Below are 23,691 nucleotides of genomic sequence, written 5' to 3'. Positions count from 1 at the left end.
AACAGAGCGACCGACAAAACAAAGAGTTCTGGCAACTCTATTCTCAAGTTCAGGCACAGATGCAAGAGTTTGGGGAAAGGAGACTCTCTCAATCTCTTCTTCTCCCAAGCATGATACACAAGATCTGCATGATTCTTTGAAGCATGATGATGATTTGGATGACAAAGATAAGCATGATGATTTGAATGATATTGCTAAGCATGATGATTTGGATGCCAATGACAAGCATGATGATTTGCATGATCAAGATGTGATTTCTCACAAGCATGATGATTTGCATGATCAAGATGTGATTTCTCATAAGCATGATGAGTTGCATGAAGATGATGTGATTGTTTACAAGGATGATGTGTTAGTGGATGCTTTTTCTAGCGAAGCTAACCTCGTTGTAGATTCGATCAATCACGAAGAACCGATCTTGGCTTTCGAGTCAAGGTCCAAAGAACCCCCACAGGACGATTCATTCAGGAAGAACCGATCTTGGCTCTCGAGCCTAGGTCCAAAGAATCCTCACAGGAAGTATTATGTGTTCGCATGATTGATACGCACGCATTGTTCGAATGTTTCATTCGTGATCGTTTCCTGTATTTAGTCAGCGTCCTTATGTGATCCGTTTTCCTAGGCATGACATATTGTATGTTGAGCACGTTTCTCTCATGGATGAGCACAAATGTATGCGGATTTTTCATGAAAAGCTGAAAAGTATGTATGTAAGGAAGTCACATTCCGTGTCTCTTCCTTGGCATAATACATTCGTAGAACGAGCACATGAAAGTATGAGGACCAAGCATGGGCATTTCCGTTGCAAATTGCCAAAGTTGATTGCTCTAGATCAGAAACACAAGATTCGATTTCATTGTTTGCGTGTATGTGGTGAACGGTTTAGCACTCCGTCTATTTGTTCATCTACATTGCATGCACAGTCTTTGAGGAAGACAAGATTTTTTCCAGTCACTTTACATGGAATAAGTATGTTCATGGTTTTGTGTTGGAAATGGTTTCGGGAATTTTCAGCCATGGAGATTCTTGAAGAAGAAAGAAGCATGACACTCAACGAAGTTGAAGCATTGAAGGAGTCACAGAAGACTTTGTATCGCTTTCGGCGCGGCCCAAAGAAGCAAGCGTTGCAGACCTTTATGAAGTTCAAGTACTGCACGACCCACACATCAGAGTGGGCCGGCGAAGAGTCCGTTCCAGGATTCCGGATGCTATTGGTGATCTCCCTCGACGCCATACAGTTCGGTACCAGTACCTCACTTTGAAAAGGAGGGGATGTCACGTGACACATCCAACCCTATGTGTCCGTGGACAAGCTACAGCACGATCAGGGTTCAGTCAGTCCAGTTAGTCTAGATTAGAAGTGATCTGACACTTTTGTGAGTCTATTCGTAGACCGTGCATGCCCAGTCACTTAGCATAGATGTATACCCTCTAGTTGTACACAGCATGATCATCAATATTCCCATCAGAATCCATTAGAATCAGTTAGGGGATTTTTCCAGTGCATTTAGCCTATTTTTCCTATTTTTGACATTTTTCACTTATTAATTTAAGTGACTTCCCAACAAAAGTAGGTAGGGCAAATTGGGTAAGAAAATATATAAGCAAACCAAAGCCAGCACTCTTGGCCAGATGAGCAAGGAGCACAACAGGCCCACCGGCAGCAGCAGGTACTCCCTCTCTCTCAGCAAGACCTCTCCAAGCTTCCCTTGGCGAGTCTAGAATCCCCTAAGCCTAGCGTTTTTGGTCTCCATCAGCACCTCCCCTAGCCTCGGTGATTTCAGCCCTGCTACCATCGCCAACATCTCCAGACTCCCAGCGTTTTTACAAACGCTACCAGATCTGCCAGCGTTTTCTATTTTCAGCCATTCTGCAGCAGATAGTCAGCGTTTTCAGCAGTTAAGGACAGCAGTCAATTCAGCCTTAGACATTTGTAGAAGATCCCCATTTTCAGCCCTCAAAAATGCAGCCAAAACAGAGTTTTCAGCCACCCCGATTCAGTCCCAGATTTTCAGCCATAGCGTTTTTATGGACAGAAGATACAAGACCGCAGATTTCAGCCCTAGAGTCGTCGTTGTCATCCCCGTCGTCGTCTCCGACATAGTCCCAAGTTGCATCAGTTCCATGCATCGTCATTGTACCACTTTGTGCAATCAATAGTAGACCACTCTCGCCGACGAGAGTGGGGCCTTCGGAGGAGGGTTTTACGACGTCTCTGGTGTCGTATCTCTCTTCTCTCTATCTCTCAGTCTCATACACTTGCACGCACAGTGTCCACTCACTTTGTTTGTGATCATAGCATTCTCTCACTAAGAACGAAAGGCTCTACCTTCCATAAGAACAAGAGGAACCTTGAGCACAATTTGGAGCACGCATCTTGAGCAAAGCGCAAACATTCATTCCGCTGCACCTAACAATTGGGCACCCATTGTGTAAGTGTTCACACATACCCCACATAGTTCCAGCTAGTAGCACTTCTAGATTCATTTTAGTATCTCTTTTTTTAAACCCAAACATGGTATCAAATTCACCAGTTTATAACAGATTGGTCTCATATGTCATTTTGGCTTTTCGAACATGTTAAGATATTCTCTCTCTCTCTCTCTCTCTCTCTCTCTCTCTCTCAACCCTAGCTCTCTCGTCTCGTCTTTGCTCCGTGCCTCCCTCAGCCTCCCCTTGGGCCATGGGTTGCCTTGTGGGGGGGGCTTCAACACACAGCCTTGCCTTCCAGCTAATCACCCTCGGTAGAGCTCGCCACAGGCTTGCTCGTGAATTGGCTGACATCGCCCTTAAAGCTGACGTATCTTTGCACTGGCCGTCGACCCCGTTTGCTGTAACACACCCTCACACGAGTCCGCAACAGATTTTCAACACTTGTTTGGTAACGTTGTTTGTCACAGGAGTAAGGTCACATCGACTCTGTTGGTTCTAAAAATCTTGCCACAGGAATTGGGTCACATCTCTTAATGGCCACTCGAGCCGCATCCCGAGCCAAACCCACCTTCGCCGAGGTCGTAGCGACACCCCAAAAGATGGAGAATTTCGCTCGCCTTCAAAATGAAGTCGAACGACTTGGCAAAGAGAACGATGAGCTCAAATAGAGACTCATTGCCATGGAGGATCGGTTCAACACAATGGAAAACCGCAAGAAAGAGGAGATGGAACAGATGGAAGCCAAGCTAAATAAAACTAAGTCGGAAGTAGAGACCACCCTCGCAAACGAGGTCAAGATTCAAATGCAGGAGGTCATCTCCCGCAAGGTTGAAGACCGGGTGGCGTCCACATTACGTGAACGACAACGACAAGAGGACATTGCTCTCAATGTTCCATTGATGGGCTTCCAAATGACTGGAAGGGGGAGGGGGGCCTCAAGTTTTGTAAGTCCTTTGCCCGCATCCAAACAACAACCCACATGATACAATGGGATCCAACAACAATCACCTCTCTTACACATGAACATCGCACCAACCATGCAATCCTTACTTTCAAGACCAAGACGGACTGAATAAAACTCCTCTAGCAATCGAGGCTTCTCAAGGACACTAAAATTTGGTTTGCAGAAGATCTTACACACATCCAACTCAAACAAAAGAAGACAGAAGTCCAAAAGATGCGAGAAGCGCGCACAGCAGGGAAATGAGCAGTTTTTCGAGGAGGTAAAGCCATTATCCAGGAGTTTCGAACTCCCAAACCGGCTCCCCCCTCACCTACCTCTCCTTAGGTTTCGTTCATCCTATTTTTTGTTTTTCATCCCTAGTTGGACCCTCAATTCTTAATAGAGATGTACCTAACAGCCCCCTCACTATGAATGAACCTTTTGTAATGTTTTGCTTTCGGTCCCATAGGTCATATTTGACCTCCATGGACAATAATTCAATCTATCTATTTATCTCTCAATATTCAGAAACCCACTTTTGCCTACAATTTCTTGATGCTTGGCCGCCTACACGTACTCCCAACACACCTCTCTCTCACTGCTACTGCACCACTCCTGGGGGGGGGGGGGGGGGGGGGGGGGGGGGGTTAAGCTCTATAGCAGGCTAAAGTGTAGTCCGACCCCCCTTGATCACTATCATCCTCGTGGTGGATGATAGCTCAAACTGGAGCGCAATGTCCGTGAGGGTGGACCAGGCAGCAGCACCCCAAGTGTATGTCGCGCTAGGGAAAGTGTTGGCATCAGCCAAAGAACCCGAAGGCAAACCTGTTGTGCCATGGGGCAGCCCCACAGAGAGTGACGCTGACTCTCCAAATGATGGTCACAAGCTGCACAGGCTGCCAAAAGGCCACTATGTACCAGCCAACTCCCCACTGCTGTAGCTATGCGTGCAACTAGCCACGGGAACAAAGTGACTTGCCTCGGCTGTAGGTATCCATGCCCAAACTTACTCTCTGCATGCATCTTGATGCTTTGATTGAGGCTTGGATGACAACAGATCACGGTAGAAGTCAGTAGCAATTGCACATAATCCTCAGACTCTAAAGCAACTGATCTGTCGGGTCTCCTCAACTGACTAACACTTGTGTGTGCATGGCGTGGCCCCACTGTCTCAAAAGACTCCCCAATAACTCTATTACCCACTTAGGTCCACTGAGATGCCTGCCAATGGAAGACAAAACTCATGATGCCGCTTCTCAATGCTAGCCAACTCCCGCCTAGCCTGCTACATCTGCTCCTCCAACCAAGGACTGTGTGGATGCTGCTCCTGCATCCTCTACAAGGAAACAATGCCCCGTCAAAGACGCTTCTCCTCCTCCCTGGCTGCAGCCAAGCAAGCTGCAGACTCCTGAAGGAAGAAGAGACTAATCTCAGCTAGTCAAGAGGCCACTCTACCAGCAGGGATGTACTGCGTGTCAAGGCTCTCTGTCCAAAGTGCCTCCCCTCGCTCTCTAAGCTCTGGATCCAACAAGATCGTCTTGGGGTCTGAGGAGGTGTGAGATGGGTCATGTGATGAGGCTGAGGGCCCCACTGGGGAGAGAGGAGGAGCAAGAGGTGAGGGTGAGGGTGGAGGAGGCGGAATGGAGGAGTCTAAAGGTGGAGGGGGGGGAGGTGTTGAAGATGAGGTGGAGAGGGCCTCCTCAGGAGGCTCCTGCTAGAGGGGGTCGAAACGGTTCTCTGTCGGAACCGAATGTTGCTGAGTTGCAGGAGGTCGGTCACCAAGGGGGGGCGGTGTGGCGAGCCCGTCCCTGTTGACGGCGGTCGGGCACCTGCTGCTAACTGTTAGCTGTCTGATCGTTGGCCTATGTTGAGGTACCAGCCTGTGTGTCGTGGGTCCCTGTCTGTTGGGCATGCTCAGCCTTGGGAGGCTGCACATGCGCTGTGGGTCGAGATCTCTTGCAAGGATAGGCCTTTGCTAAGTGGCCCATCTACCTGCAAATGAAGCACTGGTTTGGGAGTCCCAAATACTCCACCCTCTGGTGTAACCAACCCCCGCTCACCCTAGGTAGAAGCACTACCTTCGGGAGAGTATGGGTGTCACGAACCAGAACGTGTACTGAAGGCACACCGGTAGCCTTGGCTGCAACTGAAGCTGCTGTGCGCGGGGTCTCCCAAACTGTCTCGATCTTGGAACCAATCCTGGAAAGAAGTGGTAAGTACTCCCTCCGTAGGCCAAGGAAGTAGACCGAAATATGCTAGTCTGCCTCCTAGACAAGAACATCCAATGCTGGATAGAAGCCATTGCGCCCCTATCGGAAATGAGCTCTGACCGCTTGGATGGCCAATAGGCTCATTGAGATGACCTTGGCAGCCATCTCGGGAGTCTCAAACTCTATCTGATAGTATCCTCGGGCGAGAAGTTGGATGTCAGTGATCTTCCCCACCTTTGCTAAAAGGTGGGCCTGCAAAAGGTCGTGTACCTCTCCACGACTGGGACGACTACTAATAAGCTTGCAGATGGCAGAGGTGGCCTAAAGGCGCTCCACCTCTGCTGCAAGGCTCGCTTGCTCTGCTCGCGATGGACCAAGTCAGATGGTAGACTCGCCGGGGTCGAGCAAGGGGCTTCATCCGAGTCCCTCTGTGGCGGAGCACACGCTTCTGTTTGGATCTACCACTGTTGATGAAAGGGGTGTCGACACTTAACTTAATGCTAAAAGTCCTTTCGACTAAGGGATGTCGAGCATCAGAGACCATGCTAGGAGAGAATGGAAGGCGACTGACGGGGGGGGGGGGGGGGGGGGGAGCATGGGCTCTACGAGTGTAGGTGTGCAGGGATGGGCGGGAAACGTGATCGAGGGAGAAGTTGGCGGAGTTGGACGCGAGCAAGAGAAGGGGGTGAGGCAAGGAGTCAGCACGAGCGACGAGGGTGAGGGAGGGAACAACAAGGGCGCGCGCAGAGCAGCAGCGAGCGAACCTTGAAGATCCGCATATCTTTGCAACATACCTTCGCGGCCTCCTCTACAGAATCTCCCGATGTTACTTTTTTTCAACAGTTGATGAATTACATGTTGCCCCCTATGATATCCCAAGTGGTACCACCTCCTCCGGCACTAGAAAGTACAAGAGCCTTTAACTGATAATGTACTCAACACTTTGTTCCAATTGGGGGAGTTTTTAGGGATATGGTACATGCGTGTGACCTTGATCTAGTGCAACCGCCTCTTCCACCACCGCCACCTCAATACAATGGTCGGAGCCGGTTGTGATATCCCTACTATCCATGTCTGGGGTTTGCACCAAACCAACCAAAAGATTTCAAGGATGGTGGGAGGACAGTAAAAGTTTTCACTTTTTTTGGAGTGAAGGATAGGAAGAAAGCCTTGCAGTTACTCCAACGATTTGATAACATCTATACTTTGAGGAGCTACACTGAAGAATCAAAGATTTCTCGAGTTACGGAATTCCTCAAAGATAATGCTATGTAGTGGTGGTGTCACGGGACGGGCACCACGTGCCAACAGAAAAAGAACAGACTGAACAGACTTTTAACACTAACAATTGAATTGAAAGAGTTGGACGACACGAGACGAGGAGTGGGGGAGTTCCATCCTAAGAGAGCACTGGCCCCAAAGGTTGGCGCCCCTCTTGGTATTTCTTTATGTTGCTTGAACTCGGTACAACGCTGCTACTCGAGACTCTGTACCTTCTCCAGGAAGCATGCCAGAGAATGAGCCCTCTACACATATTTAAAGGCCCTTGGCCTATGAAAAGTAGTTTACATGAAAAGCTTCAAACTCAATCATCTGGCCCCAAAAGCACTAGCGCCCAAAAGTTGCCAGTGCGTTTTGTGCAAATCCGTACACTGCCACATCATCATGCCAGCGTGAATTGCGAGAATTCGTACAGTTGCCACATCATCATGTCAGTGTGAATTGCAAAAATCCGTACAACTACCACGTCATCATGTCAACGCGAATTGCGAGAATCCGTAGAGTTGCCACGTCATCATGTCATGTGAATTGTGGAAATCCGTACAGCTGCCACGTCATCATGTCAACACGAATTGCGGAAATCTGTACAAATTCCACGTCATTAGTTCTCCATGTGTGTGTGTGTCTAGGCTTGCTTTATTTTAATGCCTTTATGTCACTTGGGCCCCATCGGATAGGTTCCCATAAGTTGGTGGGAACTTCTTCCGCTTCTTCTTTTGCTGCTGCTTCTGCTTCTTAGGTTTAGGCCTCTGGGCCGAGATCTGCAGGTTGACTTCGTTCTTCAGTGGCTTGACACGTCAGCAATTTGGGAGAGGTGGAGTTCAATCACTACCCAACCGCATGTTCCAAGGACTTGGCAGGCTCTTAGGACTACTTTTGCACGTAGTTACATGACGTGCTTGTTCGAAATCCAGAATTTATTGAAACGAGGAAACTTGAAAATGATTGCCACATAGACCATGGAAGACTACAACCAAAGGTTCCTCGACATCTACCTTCCGGTATCTTTCTTCATGTTGATTCTCTTGGAGGACCAATGTGATGCAAGAGCTTCTGGACCATGTTGTGGTCGGCTACAAGCTTATGAAAGGGAAGCTAGAGTTTACTACAGAAGAAACTCTCAAAACTCTTGGCCACAATGAACAAACTCTCGAGAATCTCTTGAAAGTCAACCTCAAAGGCCTCGTTTGACACAGCGTCAACGAGAAACTCTATTACAAGATGGCCGATGCTTTGAATATTTTCAGACAGAGCATAATTATATTCATGTCCTCAAAGAACAACTAAATTCTCAGAGCAACCTCCCTCTCCAAGAGTAGATAGAACCCCCGCAAGACCACCTCCAGCTAAAAGAGTGTCACTTGCACACTTCACTTGCGATACGTGGACATGCTTCTGCTACAGTCTAGCATGAGTCATTAGCTTAGTACTGAGCCTGGCACCTTTGTGAGCCTCTAGCAGGACGTGCATGTCCAGGTCGGTCATAGTTGCATACCCTCTCTTACACGGGACATCATTTCATCATATAGGCATTGTGCCACATGTGAATCACCTCTTATTTTGGCATTTGATAATAAGTCATTTTCAGCTTATAAATTGCCTGGTTGTGGGCTGATTTATTAGACTGTTTGACCCACCTTATGGCACCTATAAGGGCAGCCCATAGAGGCGCTAGAAGCAGGAGGAGGAGAAGTACCTGCAGTTGTCAGCCTCATTGGTGTTTTCAGCCAGATGGCCAACCACTTCCTCAGAGTCCCATCAGCATTTTTGGGCAGCAGCAAGACCTGGCGTTTTAACTTTTCAGCTTTTACCATCTGCGTTTCAGCTCATGATCATCAGATTTGAGCCATCAACCAGCAAAAACTGAGACTAGCCTCGTCGTGGTTCAGACCCCTTACCATCGACACCGTAGCAGATTCCGGCATTCAGCCGAAGCGTCGTCATCGTCGTCAACACAGTTTCCAACACCTAGTACCCCTTGTGTCTTGGCTCGGCATAGGGATCCACAAAACCTCGTCGTTGTCGTCATCATCGTCGTCGACATAGACCCATCAGTACCTGGTCTTTGTTACCATCGACACCGCTAGCAGATTCCGGCATTCAGCCGCAGCGTCTTGACACAATACCGAACACCTAGTACCCCTTGTGTCTTGGCTTGGCATAGGGATCCATAGAACCTTGTCGTCGTCGTCGTCATCATCGTTGACATAGACCCATCAGTACCTCGTTGTCGACATCGTCGTCGGTATAAACCCATCAGTACCTCGTCGTCAACATCATCGTCGTCGACATAGAACCTCTTAGTACCCATCAGTACCTAGTAGTACCCAACATCAGTACCATTAGCATCAGCATCTCAGCATTTAGCATCATTGTATCAGCATTGTGCAAGAATAAAGAAAGTACTTGCTCTGGCAACAGAGCAAGGGGGCCCTTGAGGGTTTGATACGCGACATTCGGTTTCGTCTTTCTCTCTCTCTCTCTCTCTCTCTCTCTCTCTCTCTCTCTCTCTCTCTCTCTCTCTCTCTCTCTCTCTCTCTCTCTCTCTCTCTCTCTCTCTTGTCTCTCTCTTGCTTTCAGTTAAGTTAATAAAGTAAAGTGTCCCTTGTGTTTGTGCGGAGTATTAGATCGGAGCTAAATCCGTAAACACTTCCGTTGCACCTGACAGAGAGCTAGACCTGCAATTGGACTTCTACTTGATTTGAGCAATGCTGGAGGTAGTCTAGGTAGCTTCATGGCCCGGATATTTTTAGGTTATTTGTGGGGCGAATAAGGAGGTTGTAACCGGCCTGTTCAAAGGAAAAGGGCAGTGATCTACTTTCTATTCAATGCTTTCACCCAATTAATTAGTCGCCCACTTTACCTGTACTTCACACATAGAGAAAGAGAAGAACTCGCAGAAGCTAGATTGCTCCTGTGCTGACTCAAGACACCAGATAGGCCCCTAAACAGGCACCCCTTGCGGGTCTTTAATTTAGAGAGAGGGAATTACAAATAGATTCCCTGGAAAGCAACACTTGTATCCAACTAGTACGTTCTAGTTTCGGCAAAATTTCGGCAGCATAACGTCACCGAAATTGATCCGAAACAGTTTCCAAGGCTGGCACTCTGTTCCACTGGCATAATCCCTCAGTCTAGAGCGCAAAACAGTAAATTTCAGGTCGCTGTAATTTCTAGTTCAGCTCTGTTTTTGACCTGTTTTGGACTCTCTGTGGTCCCTATATTACTGTTCCCTGCACCTTGGGCCACGTGCCCCTTGATTCTGCTAGCATTCCGGGCACAAAATAGCCCCAAAACAGAGTAAAGACAGCAAGCAAACAGTGCTGAAATTACTGCGTAATCAAGAGGTTATTACTCTCTTGGGTGCCTGCTTTGGTGCAATAGCTAGCTACACCTGTTCCTGTGCAAAGAGGCTCTTGCCTCGGCATGAAAGCATAATTCCCCACATTTGTACATTAGTCAAATGAGGAGCCCACTTGAGGGGCATAATATAACTATATGTAGGGGAGAGAGAGAGCAGTATGTAGCGTGCAGGTCATCACTTCCGGCACCATACCGTGCATAGACGAGAAAGCAAACATTCCATAGCTTTGTTCCTACAACGATGCGCTTGAAGGAATAAGCAGAAATCAGCCCTTTTGTAAAAACGAGCGCTAGTTCTCTTTCTCTCTTGGAAAGTGTGCTAGAATGTGCCATTTGGCACTCATGTGTGCAATTTCCCGTTCCAGCCTCAGGTCTAAAAAGATCTCAAACGACGCGTCAGTTGACTTAGCGGCAGAGCAATAAAATGTTCCCCTCGACATTCCGGAGCTACTGACGCGAAGACCTTTCATGGTCCAAAAATAGCAGCTCCCTAAAATTTAGGAGATGCGTCATTTGCATTCCTACTACAAAATCCAAATCTGCAATGTGGCTCGTCTACAGATGATTTTCCATCAGTGACCCCACATTTGCGAGTCTCTTGTCTACTTGTCCATCTTCAATGTCAATTGGTCAAACAGGGTAACTGCCTGTCAGACCTAGACTCTTACTGGACATTCCCGTGCGTTCCACACTGGCCATGCAACTCCCGGGCGTTTAGATTTCGAGAGGGATATAAACAAAGGAAGTAAAATCCCCCAAAAAGAAAACCAACAACAAAAGTTGCCACAGTCTCATGACATACCTCCCTCTTGAAATCGCAATCGTCCTCGTTTGCATGATTGTCATACATGCTTACGGCTAACTCGGTGCACCCAACACTTTGTCAACACATGTACAACACATACATGTTTTCGGTCAACTTCGTATACTCCACACATTGTTAACACATGTATGTCCTTGTGAAACTTTGTCACAGTCTATTTCCAAAATACATGTCCGAGTAACATACGGCATTATAAACCAAGAGTTTGAAATGCTGTTACAACGTGTATTCATTTCAAAGAAGTAATTATTGTATTCTTGACAATCAGCAAGCCATACTTACTTCAATTGCACTGAAATACGATATGGACACAAGGTAATAGCCTGTACATTCTCTTTCATGAGCAATTGTCATATAACAATATATTACAGCTCAGAGATTCAAGGGGTCAAGGTAGGCTGCAATTCAAAGGCTTCAAGGTAAAGTTTCAATACATTTGGTGACTGTGCAAGTTCACCTTCTTCCATCCACTTAGCATCCATAGGTGGATAATTCCTAAACTAACTTCACCAAATAGCGCCTTGCAACCTTGCCTTTCACTTTTCTTTCCTTGTGTGCCAATATTTGTTCTGGAACTAAGATTTCATCAAGTTCCTCAACTTCCGGCTGTTCCTCAGCTGGCATATCCACTGGCATATCACCCACATAGGGTCTAAGAAGACTCACATGGAAAGCATTATGAATCTTCCAATTCTCAGGCAATTTCAGCCTATAACTGACATCATCGATCTTCTCTGTTACCTGAAAAGGCCCATAATAGCGCATGCTAAGATTTGTAAACAGGCTTTTCTTTGCCTTTGCATTTAGCGTGCCTTTTCAAATCGTAACAAGACCCAATCACCAAGTGAAAACAATAATTCACGACGGTGAAGATCAGCAGCTTTCTTTTGCTTTGCCTGAGTCTTTTCAAGGGCATGCTTTATCCTCTGATGAGCTTCATCCATATTCTGCACATACTAATCTACTTGGAAAATCTTTTCCTTAGTATGCAAAATGGGAGGAACTTTCCTGCCACCTTCAACTATCTCAAAAGGGGCTTTGCCAGTTGCCGAATGCACCGTATTATTGTATGCATATTCAACCAATGGAAAATACTGCTCCCACTTTGACTTTTGCTCTGACACATAGCATTTCAGCAGATCTAAGACAATAGAATTAGCCTCCTCAGACTGTCCATCTGTCTGTGGATGAAACGACGATGAAAACTTAAGTGGACTGCCCATATTTTCAAATATACCTCTCCAGAATAAACTGGTCATCCGTGGGTCACGGTCATTGATGATCGACTACGGCATACCATGGTACTTGAATATGTTGCACATAAACAAGCGTGCCATCTGGTCGGGTTTTATCTTCTTCCTGGCAGGAATGAAATGAGCTTGCTTGCTGAATCTACAAAAAATTGTCCAGATTCCATCATTCCCTATCTATGTCCTAGGAAGATCAAAGACAGAATCCATAGCTATACTTTCCCATGGTTTATCTGGAATAGGCAATGGTTGTAAAAGCCCTGGTGCTTTCTGCCTGTCAAATTTGACCTTCTGGCAAACTAAACACTTCTGCACAAAAGTTTCGACATCTCTTCTCAAAGTAGGCCAATATAAGAATGTCTCAACCGCTTTTATTGATGCATCAATACCTCGATGCCCGGCATACGGTGGACAATGACTCTTAGTCATAACCTTTTGTCTCAATGGCCTATTCACACATAACCTGCCATGCATAAGATCCATCCTTGAGAAGGTAATGTTCATTATGCTGCCCATTGACAATCTGATCATAAACTCTGGCAAATTCTTCATCATCAGCATATTGCTCCTTCATTTCATCAAGTTCATTATGATAGGGAATTGACATGGCTGAAATCTGTGGCTTTCTTGACAATGCATTGGCAACAACATTCTTTTTGCCTTCCACGTGAATAATGTGAAAGTGGAACTGTGACAAAATGTTTGCCCAACGTATATGCTTTTCTGACAATTTAGCCTGCGTCAAGAAGTAGCGCAGAGTCCAATGATCTGTTTGGACAACAGAATCAGCTCCAAGAAGGTAGTGTTTCCAACTTTGAAGCGCATGAATTACGGCCGGTAATTCGTTTTCATAAATCTGCATAGTCCGTTCTGGACCTTGCAAAATTCTACTTTCATAAGCCACTACACTGCCGTCCTACATTAGCACTACACCAATGCTATTGCCACAGGCATCACACTGACAATAAATGACTTCCTGAGATCCGGCAAAATAATCATTGGCTGGGAAGTCATCTTTTCTTTGAGAAGATTAAAAGCTGAAATCTCCTTCTGTGTCCATCGGAAAGAGACTTCTTTCTTCTGTAACGCATGTAAGGGAGAAGCAATCTCTGCAAAATTGCGTACAAACCTCCTGTAGTAAGAGCATAAACCCAGGAAGCTACGGACATCATGGACCGTTTTCAAATCTGGCCAAGTCCTTATTGCTTCAACCTTAGCAGGATCCATTCTGACACCATCCTTTGACAGTATATGCTCGAGGAACTGAATTTTCTCTAAGAAGAATTCACTCGTCTTCGGATTAATGAGCAATCTGTTACGGCGTAGCTCATTAAAGACTGTTGTCAGGTGTTTTCTATTCTCCTCTTCGTTCTTTGAGTAGACTATCATGTCGTCAAAGAATGTTCCAACAAATTGTCTGTATGGGCAGAAAATCCTGTCCATCATCTGATTAAATGTAGCAGGAGCATTCGTAAGGCCAAAGGGCATTACTAAGAACTCATATAGACCAAACGTGGTTCTAAAAGCAGTCTTGTGAACATCTTCAGACATGATCCTGATCTGATGGTATCCACTCTTCAAATCGATCCTGCCGAAAATAGACACACCCTCCGAGCGGTCTAAAATATCATCGATCCTCGGAATAGGGAACCTATTCTTAATCGTGTTCTTGTTCAGTGCGCAATAATCAATACACATGCGCCAAGAACCGTCCTTCTTCCGCACTAATAGCACATGAGAGCAAAAGGGGATGAACTTGGTTGGATCAGCCCCTTCTCTAACAGCGCGTTCACCTGGCTCATAATCTCTTTCTGCTGGGCTGCACTAACCCTATACGGAGGTCTATTCGGTGGGCTATTGCCTGGCACCAAATCTATCGCATGATCCTTAGACCTCTCCGACGGTAATTGTGAAGGTAATGAGTCGGAAAAACAATCAGCAAACTTTGTTAAAAATTCTGATCTGTCTCTATCTAGCACAGATAAATTTGACTCATTTACTTCATTAACTTCACGTGCAAAATCAAGTAGGCAGAAAGATGATTCTTAATTACGGATGAGATGGCAAAAGCAGATACAATAGGTACAGACTCTCCTTTCAGCTTCACATCCCCTTTTAGCTTCACATCCAACACGAGTCTTTCCCCTGTGTTCCAAGGTCAAAGTCTTGTTAAAAGCATCCAGCACACCATGCACTCTGAACATCCAAGGTATGCCCAACAAGACATCACAGCCCTCGAGCGGCATGATAAGAAATTCTTTTGCATCCACATAGGACTGTATATGCAAACGTAGTTTCCTGAGAATGGGCGTCACAGACTTTGAATGGCCAGGGCATGCCAACCCTGCCTCCGCTGTGTATCCCATCTCATCAACTCTATGCCCAAAGTGGTAGCCAGCTCTGGCGAGATAAAGTTTGCTTTGGAACCAGGATCAAAGAAAATGAGCACATGCTGGTCCCTAACTTTACCCCAAGCTCTACAAAGCTCACTTGCATCTGTGGCTGGCTTGTCCCCCAGCATATCTGTCACCAAACCTGCTGTTGTGTTGGGCTTTTTCCCTTTTCTGTCCTCATTGTCTTCCGCATCAGGTGGCCTCTTGTTATTGTCCGGATAGTTGGACACAATATGATCGGTAACCCAGTAACAAAGCATTCCCAATATTAGCATTCTCAATCAGCTGAGTCAATGTGGTAAGCTTGGTCTTTGTACAGTAATTTCTAAGCTCTTTGGGCAGTCCACAAGAGTAGTGCTTTATCTGCTCAGTCAACGGCACCTGCCTGTAGGAAGTAACTGGAAGCAAGGCCTTCCAAAACTTTTTGTTATAATCTTCCAGATCCCTGCATTTAGTTGCATCCAGATTGTGCCATGCTGACATAACCTCAACTTCAAACTCAGTAGTCAACCATACAGACGCAAACACCTGTTTGAAATAAACCCAAGTGGCAGGAGCCTATCCTTGTAATAGTAGAGTACTCCACCACTGGCTCGCATTACCTTTCAAAAAGGTGGCGGCTTTTCTGACCTTAGAAAGTTCAGTAAAATTCCCTCCAGCAAATGCGACATCAAATTGCTGTAAGAAGGAAAGAGCTTTGGTTCTGTCTTCAAATCCACGAAACGTATCAAATTGCATTGCCTGACCACCTTCTTTGTATGAATTTTGCTTCTCAAGAGCCGTCATCGGGTCCATAGGATGTGCCTGCAACATAGGTGCACTAATAGGCGGCATTGGAATTGTGGGACCACCGGTTACAGGGCCTATGGGCATAGTACTTGCTTACTGATTTTGAAAACCAGCCGTACCAAAAGTGCCCTGCGGCATGCCAAAACTGCCCTGTACGCCCTGAAAACCTGGCTACATGCCAACGTTGCCATACATAGGGTTTGGCATCCAAGTATGCGTACCCTCAAACACTATTCCTGTCATATATGACTGATTTCCAGACGCATAACCAGCCATGGCACCCAGGATGTACAGACGTAGGAGGGAGGGTCTGCCGCAAAGCCTGGAAATTACTTCCTTGTTCATTAAAGCCAATATTAGGCTGCTGGAAAGTGGTGGCCTGAACCGGCATAGCCTGTGGAACTGGCATTTCAGCCACCTGTTCTTGAACAACGGGAAGTGGTGTAGGAGCCTCAACTGGCTCCACGCGTTGACTAGGGGATACCACTGCATCAACAGCATGTGTGGCCTGTAACTGATCCCCAACCCGTGTCCCAACTTGCTGCAAAGGAATAGGAGGTTGCAAAAGTGCCTGGAACAAGGGATTCTGCATAACCTGTGTAAACATGGACACTGCAGGAACAAGCTGAGTCCTAAACGCATCCTGATCCATCAAGGAAGCTGAAGGAACCTATGGTTCTGCCATAGCAGGTGGCGGTCTAGACGACTCACCCACCTCATAGATAATAGGAACTCCTGTCTGTCCTGTGAGCTTGTCTGTCAGCCATAACTAATAATCTCTGTGTCTACACCCAAACAGACCCTGGCTCACTCTTTAACGAAAACGTGATTCAAATCCCGGTGGATGGAACCATGTAACCGGCCTATTCAAAAGAAAAGGGCAGTGATCTACTTTCTATTCAATGCTTTCACCCAATTAATTAGTCGTCCACTTTACCTGTACTTCACACACAGAGAAAGAGAAGAACTCGCAGAAGCTAGATTGCTCATGTGTTGACTCAAGAGTCAAGACACCAGATAGGCCCCTAAACAGGCGCCCCTTGCGGTATTTCTTTAATTTAGAGAGAGGGAATTACAAATAGAGTCCCTGGAAAGCAACACCTGTATCCTGGTAGTTCGTTCCAGTTTTGGCAAAATTTCGGCAGCATAACGGCACCGAAATTGATTCGAAACAACTTCCAATGGGTGGCACTCTGTTCCACTGGCATAATCCCTCAGTCTAGAGCGCAAAACAGTATATATCAGGTCACTGTAATTTCTGGTTCAGCTCTGTTTTTGACCTGTTTTGGACTCATTGTGGTCCCTATACTGTTCCCTGCACCTTGGGCCAAGTGCCCCTTGATTCTGGTAGCATTCCGGGCACAAAACAGCCCCAAAACAGAGCAAAGACAGCAAGCAAACAGTGCTGAAATTACTGCATAATCAAGAGGTTATTACCCTCTTGGGTGCTTGCTTTGGTGCAACAGCTAGCTACACCTGTTCCTCTACAAAGAGGCTCTTGCCTCGGCACGAAAGCATAATTCCCCACAGCTGTACATTAGTCAAATGAGGAGCCCACTTGAGGGGCATAACATAGTTATACGTAGGGGAGAGAGAGCAGTATGTAGCGTGCGGGTCATCACTGCTGGCACCATAGTGTGCATAGAAGGGAAAGCAAGCATTCCATAGCTTTGTTCCTGCAACAATCCGCTTTAAGGAGTAAGCAGAAATCAGCCCTTTTGTAAAAACGAGCGCTAGTTCTCTCTCTCTTGGAAAGGGTGCCAAAATGTGCCACTTGGCACTCCTGTGTGCAATTTCCCGTTCCAGCCTTCAGGTCTAAAAAGATGTCAAACGGCGGGTCAGTTGACTTAGCGGCAGAGCAATGAAATGTTCCCCTCGACATTCCAGAGCTAATGACGCAAAGACCTTTCAGGGTCCAAAAATAGGAGCTCCCTAAAATTTAGGGGATGTGTCATTTGCATTCCTACTGGTCTCCTGACCATCTTTGAAGTTTGCTACAAGACCCAAATCTGCAATGTGGCTCATCTACAGATGATTTTCCATCAGTGACCTCGCATTTGCTAGGCTCTTGTCTACTTGTCCATCTTCAGTGTCAACTGGTCCAAAAATAGCAGCTCCCTAAAATTTATGGGATGTGTCATTTGCATTCCTACTGGTCTCCTAACCATCTTTGAAGTTTGCTACAAGACCCAAATCTGCAATGTGGCTCATCTACAGATGATTTTCCATCAGTGACCTCGCATTTGCTAGTCTCTTGTCTACTTGTCCATCTTCAGTGTCAACTGGTCAAACAGAGTAACTGCCTGTCCGACCTAGACTCTTACTGGACATTCCCGTCCGTTCCACATTGGCCATGCAACTCCCAGGTGTTTAGATTTCGAGAGGGATATAAACAAAGGAAATAAAATCCCCCAAAAAGAAAACCAACAACAAAAGTTGCCACAGTCTCGTGACAGAGGTAGTCGTTGAGTAGCCTCATGCCTAAGACCGTCTGTCAAGGAGGAGTGCTCAGCGGTGATGTTTGTTGCGTCTTGTAACATATGTAAGCATTTGTATCGCATTGTGATGTGCCATCCTAGTTGAGTGAGATTGCCTGGGTATGTAACTTCAGTGCATCGAGACACTTGTTACAAATCGGTGCAGTCTGGTTCTGATGGCTAATTTTGCTCGCGGGAATATCAAGACCTCCGATATGAGAAAATTGAATGACCATTAGATATTTTTGAGCTAACTTGAGTTGTTTTGCAGATGTAATCTCACGGACGATTACTCTTCTTTCAAGAAGGGGGGATGTCACAAACTAGTGACGTGTCAAGCCATTGAAGACCCAGCCGAGGGGCCTAACCCTAGCCAACCTGCACATCCCAACCGAGGGGCCTAAACCCTAACAAAAGCAAAAGCAACATAAGAATTTACGAACTTCTAAAGTCTTGCCGATGGGGCCCAAAAATAACAGGAGGGTTAGGATTTCAATCCTAACATCTCCCAACTTATGGAACCCCTTCCAATGGGGCCCAGAGTAACAAAAATGAAACAAGCACACAAAATTGTGTAAATGATGTTGATGTGGCAACTGTACAGACGTCCGCAAAACGGGTCTGCTACTGATGTGGCAACCTTGTACAGCCCTGCCCGCAAATTGCAGAAGTTGATGACTTGGTGCTGCTGTATGGACAGCCCCTGAGGGTGCTAGCTTTTGGGGACAAGAAGCTTTTGGACTTGATTCTTTTCATGTAACTTGCTTTTGATGGCCAAGGGGCCTTTGAATATGAAATGTGTGCTCTCTCTCTAGCATTCTACCACGTGCAGATGGAGAGCAGAGCCACAGGTGTTGTACCATATTGAAGCAATATAAAGAAATACCGAAATGGGCACCATCATTTGGAGCCAGTGCTCTCTTCGGGTGGAAATCCGCCGCTCCGTGTCTCATGTGCAATGTTTCTATTTCAATTCAGTTGTTTTGAAGCGTCTAGAGTCTGTTCAATTTGCTCTTCTCCATTGGCACATGGTGCCTTCCTGTTACATTTCAGTTACAGCTTCAGTGGACTCTTGTTCATTTGTTATGCAATAGACAAGGTGCATGTTACGGTGCATGAGTTGGATTTGGATTTTGGCTTTTGGCAAGCAGAGGGGGGTTCTTCTATCTACAATACCACTTCTTGTATAATCATCCGACTTCAGAGGATGAGACCGAGAGGTGGAATATGTGGTGCCAGATGCTTAGCGGACCATGGCAACAGTACGAGGAGGTTTTTTTGGAGTGTAGACTACTATCTCCATGTTCTCTCTTCAACGATGGTAGTGTGGCCCTACAGATTTGGTCACTCCTATGCCCTTTTGTGAGCTTGTTGGTACCATTTGCAGGACAGGTTTGCAATCTCTTATGGGCTGTATTCTTGATGTTCGACAACAATTTCTTGAGATCTTGTGGACGACAAGTTTGCACGCAACCTCAGCAGTTGGCGGGTTCTACTTCTGCAGTTAGCAACATTTGGAGGTTTCTCCCATACATCTGTTGGGAGAGCTTAAACCTTGGGGCAGCCCCATTCCAATCTTTGTGGGCATGTTGCAGGTCCCCTAGGCGGTTCCTTTACTCTCACCTTGAGTATTGGTGTTATGTTGTGTATAGGATATTGATTGCATAGTTCTGTGGGTATATTCTCTTCAACACGAGTGAAAAGGACAAAGTTTTGATGAAGATTTTAAGGAAGTAAGTTACACCAGAGGGGGTATCTGTGCTCTCCTGAGTGTGTATGGAGCTTGGCATGTTGTATTGGATTTTCCCTGTAGGTTTGATCTTGACAGATGCCGAGGAGTGGCGGACATATGGTTTGATCTTAGGGAGTTTGCTTGAGTAGCTAGGTCCCACGGGACCCTGACAACTTCTTTGGCAAACATGATCCTCAGTTGACAACCTTTGAGGTCTTCCGTTTCTTAGTAGTTGGGACTTTACCAATCGTATGATCCTCTATGGGTCTCGAAGACTCAAGTTTTGCTATTCACTTTGCCAAACTAGGTCGGTACGTAGTTGTTTCTCACTTTAGTCTTCAGCTTACAAAGGATATAGGTTTTTTATTTTCATTTTTGGGGGGCTAGTCTTAATTTTGCTTAAATCTTTATGTTGTTTATCCTTGTTGTGATTGTTTAAAATGAAGTACTTGTTTCAAAGTTTCAGTCAAGTAACTTCTCTAACTTTTTGTGCCCAAGCCTTTTCTAAAAGCATCTTCAAATAAATAATGGGTTTTTTTGCAGGTTTGTTTGGAAATAAGGTGATTTGTCTTTTTTTCTTTGTTTGTTTTCTTGTGTGCCTTTCTCTTGTATTTTTGTAAGTGTTGTAGCCTCTCTTATAATCCATAAGTTCAGACTTTTCTTAACTTCTGGTGTAGATGCTTATTTTTTTGGCTGAAGTTATCGCTGTGGCTAAGTTTACTCTGTGTCAAGCAGGTTTACGGTTTTCGCATGTCTCTTTGGGCTGAGCACTTGCGTGGGCAGTTGCATGTTGACGACAATCATTTTCAGAGACCATGGAGTTTAGAGTGCGTAAAGAAAGTACGAAGCCTTGCGAAAGAGAATTGGAACATATATGCTAGTGAAAAGGTGACAGAGATGGTGGCACATCTTATGCTTTACCCACTTGATGTAGAAGCATCCGGTAAAGTTGTGCCTATTGAAGGCTGTGAAACATTTCCCGACGTGGGTGGAAAAATTATAGGGGCTTCAACAAGCCTTCCAGATAGTTTGACAACTTGACTGCTTTCTGAGAATTTGTGTATTGGGCCTTTGCCTCCAATTGCTATGGTGGACGGATGTGGAGTAAAGGTTGTCAACAACTCAGTACAAAGGTGTTTGATTGCTTTTAGTTTGTATTATATGCCCCATTACTTCCACCTGCAGACACAAGCTTACCTGTAGATTGAAATTACAATATTCATGTCAGTAATTTAGCAATAATAATGAAGTTAATTGTTTCAAGATGTTGTCTACAATCTCATTAAGGTCTCTACCCATTTGAGTTATATTTAAGGACATAATAAATATATTGTATGCTAAGCCTCTTTTTGTATGGATATGGTCAGGACAAATGATTACATGAAAGATTGTTTTAACCTTATCTTTTCATCCAATATTAGGGGAAAATTGTAATTGCTGCATTTAACTCACAAATCAGCATTTGGTTGTACCTATGTTAAAGGCTTATCTCTGTGTGCGCACGTGTGCGTGCATGCAATCTTACCCCATTGGGATCTAACGAGGTCTTTGGGTCTGAAGACTACGCTCTTTTTTCTGAAGCTTTGGTTACTGAATGTTTTTCTATGGATTGTCCACTCATTAGTACGGCTTTCATTCAGTTTTATTTTGGTGAAATGCAATGCAATTTTATCAGTTTATGTCCAAGGTTGATACACCTAATCCTTGCCAAGGTTTGCATTTGCTCAAAAGAGCGCTGGATGAAGGGGCTGGTCATAGTCTTGGTTGCCCATATACTACTACTTTGATCGTGACTTCACAGTAGATATTGTGCTTTCTCTATTTAGCATTCATGTGGTAGCAGCCTATGTTCTGGCTTCCTATACGGCCGAACATGTCTAGGGTGGCTATGTCTTGGAAGAGTAGTGTGTATGTGTCGCATGTACATGCACGTGTAGCTAGTTGTAAGAGATTAGGGCCGGTTCAGACTGCCCAAGCACAGCCAGGAGAATGAGAAGGAGCACCATGGAACTTAATTGCAAAGTCATATGTGAGAGGAGACGGTAAAGAAGGATTAGGAAGCCTTAAGTTCTATTGTGCCATTATATGATTTTCGCTAGGCAAAGAGTTTCTATGTTTACCTCTTTTTTGCCATTAGCGCAAGGGGAAGAGGGAGAACTCTATATATCCATGTATTTACAATTGTACATTGTTGTACTATTGACACCCACAAGGCGCAATACCGTGGGAACATGTAACATTCATTGAACGTATAGCCCGTGAGCCCTAAGGTAAACCAATTGAGCTATGCTCTTTGGGTGGAGTATGAATTGTGGACTCTCACTAACTCAATCTGTAATTTGCAAGAGAATCAATAGCTTTTCAAGGAATAAGGGAAATACAAAGCTTATAAACTCTCAAAATTAAATTGTACCCATGGGGCTGTCAGCTTCATATTGTAAATATGATCAATAAGAACTTGTTTTGGGTTGCCTTGAATTTTGCATCCATGTATGGATTATTCCTCGTATGCCTTAAAACTTGTGATGAATAATGCAAATACTCAAGTTTCTTGGCATCTTTGCTCGTGTTCTTTTCCAAATGCAATTCCGTATGCTATTGAGTTTTGACACAAAAAATTGAGTGAGTCGAAGTGGTGACTATGTTGAAAAGTATATAAACTGTGTATATACTTTAGTCATGTTCCCGGATTTATTGATTTACTGATCTACAAACATGAGATCACAATTTTTGTTGGCTAGAGTCCTCCAAAGTTTTAAGTTCATTCAAGAGTACCTCATGCAATAAAAACTCCAAACTTTGATAGTTGATGAGGTAGAGTAGGTGGCTTTGTAGTGCCCAACTAATGTACCTAGCGGCATCTTACCTCCAAAAAAAAATATATAGTGGTAGTATATGACCCTTATATAATGTCTGACAAGCCTACATTGTCTCAATGCCCTAACTAGGCCGTCTCCTTGTGCATCAGTGCCATTTTCAAAAAGTCAGCTTTAGGGCAAGGGATTATCATTCTAAGTAGAGCAAGCATCCTTTATGGAATTTCTAGAGAATATATATTTTCTCTCATTTCACATGAAAGAATGAAGTGCAATGGAATAGTTGGAAAGTGTATTCATGAAGGCATTTTTGAGCCATGATAGGGTTTGTGTAGATTTTGTGTGACTACTATGAGTTATGGTAGAGGATGTTTGAGTTACCACTTTACACAAGTATAACAAACACAAATAAAAACAAGGTGAGGGCTTGTGATGGCCTTCTAAAGTCACGGAAAGAGGAGAGATGAGGAAAGCCCTCAACATTAAAAAAAAAGGACTATAATTTGAGGGTAAGAGGCTAGAATACGTGAGGCCCTCTAGGACTAATAATTATTGTAAATGCGGGTGGATTTGCCACATTGTTGTGTGCATCCATTCACCTTTTCTAATCGGGTGTTGGGTGATGTCCCGGTCTAGCCATCATATTGTTAAACTTTACATGTCCATTGACCTCGCCTCTACATAAACAAGGTGAAAACTCACATTGGCATTTCAAAACAAAAAGCAGAAAAGGAAGGCTTGGACTCTAAATGAAAGAACCGTTTAGAAACTAAAATACGACTTTTAAAAACCCAAAGTTGAAAAGAAAGTCTTGGGTACCGTTTACAAACTAAAAATTTGGATTCCAAAATTTGTACGCATTTCCCGCTTTTGTTCTTTAAAGCAAAATGTGAACTAATGAGATCTCAAGAAGGACTAGGGAGGAATGGTCACTGAGTGACCGTTCCCTGTAATTCGATGATTGCATGGCGATCAACAGAGACTGGGAGCCATGAGCGGGAGCAGTATTGCAAGGAATGATCATTCAAGGACCATTCCCGGTCGTCAAGGTCAAGGGGAAGGGGGGTCAATAACAAACTCTGTGTGGCAATAGCAGGTGGCTTGGGACCCAATGGAGACAAGGAGAAAGACAAAGGAAATTCAGTCCACTGAGGTGTCGACAAAGGAACCCAATTTGATCG

General features: G+C 45.1%; 1 protein-coding gene across 2 annotated transcripts in view; it reads left to right on the top strand.

Moving 5' to 3' along the window:
• The window catches only part of LOC147422029 (phospholipase D delta-like), a 139,816-nt gene extending 118,859 nt beyond the window's left edge, over positions 1 to 20,957 (top strand). For both annotated transcript variants that reach the window (XM_086503196.1, XM_086503197.1), the window contains exon 11: positions 20,430 to 20,957. In XM_086503196.1, the coding sequence (XP_086359322.1) occupies positions 20,430 to 20,735 (306 nt within the window). In that variant the 3' untranslated portion in view covers positions 20,736 to 20,957. The remainder of the gene's footprint in view (positions 1 to 20,429) is intronic.
• Positions 20,958 to 23,691: the final 2,734 nt, after the last annotated feature.

The sequence above is a fragment of the Adiantum capillus-veneris genome, chromosome 27 (assembly GCF_014529385.1).
Source record: "Adiantum capillus-veneris isolate H3 chromosome 27, ASM1452938v2, whole genome shotgun sequence".
NCBI lineage: Eukaryota > Viridiplantae > Streptophyta > Polypodiopsida > Polypodiales > Pteridaceae > Adiantum > Adiantum capillus-veneris.
This window is presented reverse-complemented; position numbering and strand designations above follow the sequence as displayed.